This window comes from Neofelis nebulosa, chromosome 8 (genome assembly GCF_028018385.1).
Source record: "Neofelis nebulosa isolate mNeoNeb1 chromosome 8, mNeoNeb1.pri, whole genome shotgun sequence".
In the NCBI taxonomy this organism is placed as follows: domain Eukaryota; kingdom Metazoa; phylum Chordata; class Mammalia; order Carnivora; family Felidae; genus Neofelis; species Neofelis nebulosa.
The window spans coordinates 65,157,196-65,163,195 of record NC_080789.1 but is presented as its reverse complement, the minus strand read 5'-3'; the positions used below and the strand labels follow the sequence as shown (position 1 = coordinate 65,163,195).

General features: G+C 45.2%; 1 protein-coding gene across 4 annotated transcripts in view; it reads left to right on the top strand.

The window, feature by feature from the left end:
• The first annotated feature begins 1,382 nt into the window (after positions 1–1,382).
• Positions 1,383–6,000, top strand: part of DIP2B (disco interacting protein 2 homolog B) — a 227,767-nt gene continuing 223,149 nt past the window's right edge. For all 4 annotated transcript variants that reach the window (XM_058742806.1, XM_058742804.1, XM_058742805.1 and 1 more), the window contains exon 1: positions 1,383–1,610. In XM_058742806.1, the coding sequence (XP_058598789.1) occupies positions 1,511–1,610 (100 nt within the window). In that variant the 5' untranslated portion in view covers positions 1,383–1,510. The remainder of the gene's footprint in view (positions 1,611–6,000) is intronic.

Here is a 6,000-nt window from a genome sequence, read left to right as displayed (position 1 = left end):
CTAGGACGATGATAAGGCTGGGCTGAGCTGGGAGGTTGGGCAGAGCACCTCATGTGGCTTTCCATGTGGACAGCTGCCTGCATGGCTACTGAGTTCTCAGAGCACCCTGGGAGGGAGGATCTTCAGAGGGGTTCTCTGGAGAGGGAGAATTCCAAGAGAACCAGGGGAAGCTGCATGGCCTTCTAGAACCTAACTTCAGAATTTACATAGTATCACTTGTGCCATATTCTATTGGTCAAAGCTGTCAGAAGCCCTTTCAGATTCAGGGGAGCGAACCTGGACCTCACTTTTTGATGGGAGGAATGTCAACCAATTTGTAGACCTAAAAAAATTCTCAACAGTCCTACCTAAACCAGAGGACACACATATATATTCCTAAGATTCTCCTTACATTGTTGCAGTTAAAAGGAAATGTCCATCTACTCCTCAATCAACCATGATGTCAGATTTCTTTTTTCAAGCTTAAATTCTTTTCTCAACTAAAAAATAATTTTCCTTTCAGCCCATAAATGGTACAATACTGTCTAGAAACTCCTACTGAATAGATGTTGTGGCCTTTTCTCTCAAAAGACCAATTCTGGATCAGTTCTAAAGGGGCTGAAATCTCTCAAATGTGAAGGGGAACTTTGGCATAAAAAATGTATGTATAATACTATGATAGAACATGAATGAATGACTAATCTGCTCCAGTATTTCCTGGTAAAAATACACAAATGTTTGGATCCTCCTTACATTGAATTAAATGTTAATATTTTTGGAATATCTATTAAGTCAAACATTGAAGAGTACAAAAAGATAAGATTAAGTTCCCCACTTACAAGTAGTTAGAATTTCTAGGTAGAAGGAAGGAGATTCTCCATCCATTGCCTTAAATGCTAGAACTGAAAGAAACAGAGAGCTCCCGGGAAGTGGGACTGGGAAGTCCCAGTAAAAGAAAAGGCCGGTGATACAATTACAAAAAAAAAAAAAAAAAAAAAAAAAAAATCAAATCATTTATCAGTCAAAAAAAAAAAAAAAAGTGGCCTGAGTTCTGGTCCTCAAAAATGGGTAGATGCCAATCAGGGGAAAATGGAGGAGAGAACAAGACAAAGGCATACACTACTAAGAGAAGTGGAAAAGGTGAGGCTTGGGTCCTCTGAAAACTTGCTTATGAGCTCGTAAAAGGAAAACGCTACGCGCGTCCACGCTGACATCAACACCTCGAGCTCCTTTCGCCTAGGAGAGCTCCGGGTGGCGGGCTTGGACTCGTCGTTTTAGGAGATTCCCAGTAGAGGGCGCCGTAAGCCCGCGAGTCCTCAGCGACGCCTGGCTGCGGAGGCGGTGCGTCCTCGGCCCGGGGGCGGGGCCACCGCTCTCACGTGACTTTTGCTCATGGCGGCGGCGGCGGCGGCGGCAGCGGCGGAGCTCGGCGGCCGGAGCCGGATCCTGTAGCCCGGGTGTGGGCCCGCGTCAGTCCGTCCCTCCTTCGGCCCCCTCTCTTGTCTTCCGGAGTGTGGCTGGCGGAGCCCGGATGGCGGAGCGAGGCCTGGAGCCCGCGCCGGCCGCGGTGGCGGCGCTGCCGCCCGAAGTGCGGGCGCAACTGGCGGAGCTGGAGCTGGAGCTCTCGGAGGGTAGGAACCGGGCGGGGGGAGCGAGCGCCCGGGCGCCGCTGCGGATCGCGGCGACAGGGAGAGCAGGTCCTCGCCGCGCGCCCTGCTGGCCGTGCGGGCGAGATGGGAGGAGGGTGCCGGAAATCTGGCCCGTGCTCCGAAGGGTCGTCTTCCCTGCTCTCGCACCCCATGAAGTGGGTTTCCTGAGTCGTTCATTGTGTTCTCTGGGTAGAGGTTAAGCAGGGGCTTCGGGGAGAAGTCCTTCCCGGGCCCGGGCTGTTTCTGCACTCCCTGCCCCTCAAAACCCGAGACAAAGCTGCGCCCTCCCGCTTCTGCCCGGGCGTCTGGGCACGGTGGGGGTGGGGGTGAGGCTGAGGCTGAGAGCAGGGTGGCTGACAGCTTTCGCCTGTCCTCTACCCTTTTCGAGGGGAGGGCCCCATGCCTGTTTCAGCTCCCCTCCCCCTTCCACAAAAAGAGAAAGATACATGGGAAATCCGCAGCATTTCTTCTTCCTCCTTCTTTAACAATGCGAGATGCCTCCCCAATGACAGGAGTGAGCTAGGAGCAGGGTGGGCCACTGAGGGTCCTAGGGAGATTGGAAGCAGTGGCATTAACCCAGAGAGAGACCCACTGTGCTGTTTTCACACCACCTTTGTCATAAGGGTTTTTTTTCCTGGTGCCTGTATTCGGGGTGAATTTTCCGCATCTGATCACCTTTTGGAGTCTTTGAAGAGAGAAGGAGGGTGACTACCGGTTACATGCAAATTCTGGCCGGCACCCTCTTTCTTTTGACAATGGGTTGGTGCAAGGAGGGTTGGATTTATTTTGAGAATTAAAAGAATGGAGTAAATCGAGCCACTGTTATTGGAGAAGTCCCTTGGACAACAATGAGAGAAACGTTGCTCTGTTGTGGGCATGTGATCAGGCTTCTTGTGCAGTTGTGATCAGTTCTCCATAAAGTTCCTGTTTTTATCAGGGGCTGACTCTGAGACAAAAGCAGCATTTTCTACAAGCTTGATGTCAGTACTGTGGTGGTGTCCTCAGAGTTGCATGTTCTTACTGAGTTCCTTGCCAAAGGCCCTCTTTGCTGGCGTTTTTCAAGTGGATTAAATACTGTGGATTTGGAAGAGAAGAATGTGACAAGTTCCCAGGAGAGTTCGGACTTTTTGTTTACTTATCAAGGCATTCTCTCCCCCAGCCCCCTCCCCCCCCAATCCTTTACAATGAAAACCCAGAAGTGGATTTTGAACGTTGCAAATCCTGTTGGGCATACAAGGAAATAATTAATTTTTAATAACCCTGTTAGGTTTTCCCAATATATAGGGAGGTTCTGTTTTCATTTGCACTTAATTGCCAACATATTATTTTTCAATTAATCAGATAGGAGGGTGTTTTTTGCCCATCCCCAGAATCAGTGGCGGTGGATGAGTTGGTTTCTGTGACGTATTTAGAGCCTTACCATCGGTTCTGCCTCTCAAGATAACCTCATTCTTCTCCTATACTAAAATATTGTCATTAAATCTGTAATGATTTCCATTCAAATCTGACTTTTAAAACAGTTAACTTCATAGTAACACATCAGCTATATTTGATTAGCCAGAAAAGGGAGCGCTTTGGCTGGTTGTTTGTGTGAGAATGAGATTAAAAATAGGAGTTGATTGCTTTTACACAGAGGGAAATCCTGGAAGCTCCTTATTCTTGGTATATCGGCTTCCAGCTGATTATTGTTTACTTCTCTGAATGTTTCTAGAAATGATTCTGAGGAACTGTTTCTAGGACTAACACTGATTAGCTCACCTTTCTCTGGTTTAGAAAGGTGTCAGACTCCTATAAAACTGAATGTCAGGACAAGTTCCTGGTTTACTTTCTGATGCAGGATTGCTTTGGTTGACATATACTTAGTTTGAGTTGGTTTCGTGTAGATTTGTACTACGTTGTCCTGTATCTCTTTTAGCAATGGACAACTGGGAAAAATACAGTTGAAAAATCTTGGGCCTGCAGTATCAGCATCTTGGCCATCTGTCTTTTTCTCTTGCTTAAAAATACAGTACAGAGGACGCTTGACTAGAGAAATAGGTAGACATTTTTAGGGATTCAAGTGAAGTGAAAACAACCCACTATCCCCCGGATCTATACCATGGGATATGTTTGTGATGTCTGTAGTATATTTTGAATGAATCCTGCCTGTTTGTTTATTGTACATTTTCTCTACAGCTGCTGCTCTGACAAAAGTTTTTTTTTTTTTCTTTTTCTTTTTTCCTTTCGAAAAAAATGTGCTTTTAACTGTGTGTTTGTCATGTGTTGCTGGTTTGGGGGGACTTATTCCTTGATTTTATTCTTTTTTTTAAACGTTCGGGCCATAGTTGGTCCTAATTATAGTGATAGCCTGAGCTGTATACTGTGAAAGAAATTTCTTTGTGCTTGCCTGTATTTTCGGCTGCAGGCTTTGGTCATAGCTCCGCCAACTCTGGGCCGAAATGCAGGTTTGTGCCTCTGTGGGCTGTTTGCCGCAGAGCGCGTTGCAGAGCCCAGGGCTGTGTCTGGTGCTTCAGGCAGGTCACCGTGGACTTAGCGGAGAAAGCTCCTCGAGAATCACTTAAAGTTGAAGTTACAAATAATCATGAGCTTCTCTGCAGATGAATTGAATAGGTAGGAGGTTTCTACAGGTATTCCCATGCTGGGTATTTTCTTCATGATCCACATATATTCTTCTTCCTGCCATGTCTATTACATGTTTGACAATGAACTCTGTTGTCTGAACTTTATTCACATGTTTTACTCGAGTGTATGCATCTAAAGTAACACTAATGATGAGATTTATTTGTTGAAACCTGTCATACAAAATACACTGTATAATGATCCTGTGCATTATGTCATCTGGGCTTTGCTGCAACTTGGTGATTAGGTAGAATAGATAGATGTTATTACCACCTCTCTTACCTTTTCTTTTCCTTCCTTCTTTCTTTTCTGTTTTCACAGAAGGGAAAACTTCGAAAGGTTAAGAGGTTAAGTGTTTTGGCTAAAGTTGCTCACGTAATAAGCGCCATTATCCTAAGCTGCCATGTAATTATGGCATCTGTTACCATCGGATGATTTAAATATCTTTACTGTTAGGGCACACACTGTTACCTCTCATTTTTACTCTTAAGGAAATGCTATGTAACAGTTGTGTGCCACAGTTCTAAGTAGTCCCCTTGATTCTCTGTCTGAAATCTCTTCCTAGTCTGTCATTCACTTATTTGCTTCAACAGACATTTATTTTGTGCCTACTATGTGCTACGGATACAGAGGTGAGCAGGGCTCTGTGTCAGCTTTTAAAGAGCCCTGAATCTGGTAGGGATATCACTTAAATGCCAACCCAACAGTATATGAGACCACGATAGAGTTTTGTACAGAGGTTGCCTTCTAAGAAAAGAGGAAGCTATCTGCTTTGTTGTTGTGAAAAAGAACCAGCAGAGAACTATAAATATAAGATGGGATTGTGTGTCGAGATGGTTGTGATCTTGCCCGTGCAGTTCAGTCGTAAGTATGAAGGGAAGAGGGACATAAATCCCGTACTTCTGTGGCTTGTCAGAAGGAGCTGAAGTCTTTCAGTGTCCAAAGATGACAGGAAAGTATTCAAGACAAAATAACACAGGAAGGACTCCTGCCTTTTGTGACTTGAACACTTCTCTGAGCACAAACACAACAAATACAGTCACATCCTCCCTTCTCCTATTCCATCACTTATCTCTGGAGTCCATAAAGCATGGTATAGGGCCCACCTTGAAGGTGGAGGGATAAGAGAGGGCCCCTTGCTAGGAGTTGAAGGGAATCCTCTTTAGGAGTGGGGAAGCAGTGGGGGAGTGGAAGAGGGAAAGGGGATGATGCTGGCTAGAGATTATATTTCACAAGTGGGCAAGTAAAATTAAGGAACCGGGAAACTGGGGAGTCCCTCCTGCTTTATCTACAATTGGGAAAGTGGTCCACTTTCCCCAAAATACGTAGCACAGTTGTGAATTCATAGGATGTCCGTTTATCAGAAAATTACATCTAAGCAGTTGTCCTACCTAATGCTCGGAGTATTAAGGAAAACAGGGGTGTGGATTTTTAAATAACCCAAACTGGGCATTATCTAAGTGGTTTCCCCAAAACTTGCATGTATATGTTTTTGGTGGGCTACATTCATCTTACGCTGGAACTCATCTTTAGGAATTGCAGGCAGAGCCTGTGGCACATTCCTTTGAAAATCCTCATGGTGACACATTTTCTTTGAGGGTGGAGCTTCATTTTATAGGTTACTTGGAATCAAGTAGAGAAAAACTGGTGATGTTCTTTTGGAGTCCTTTTTGGATCTTTTTTTTTTTTTTTTTTTTAAACGTTTATTTCAGAGAGAGAGAGCGCGCACGCGCACGCAAGTGGGGGAGGAGCA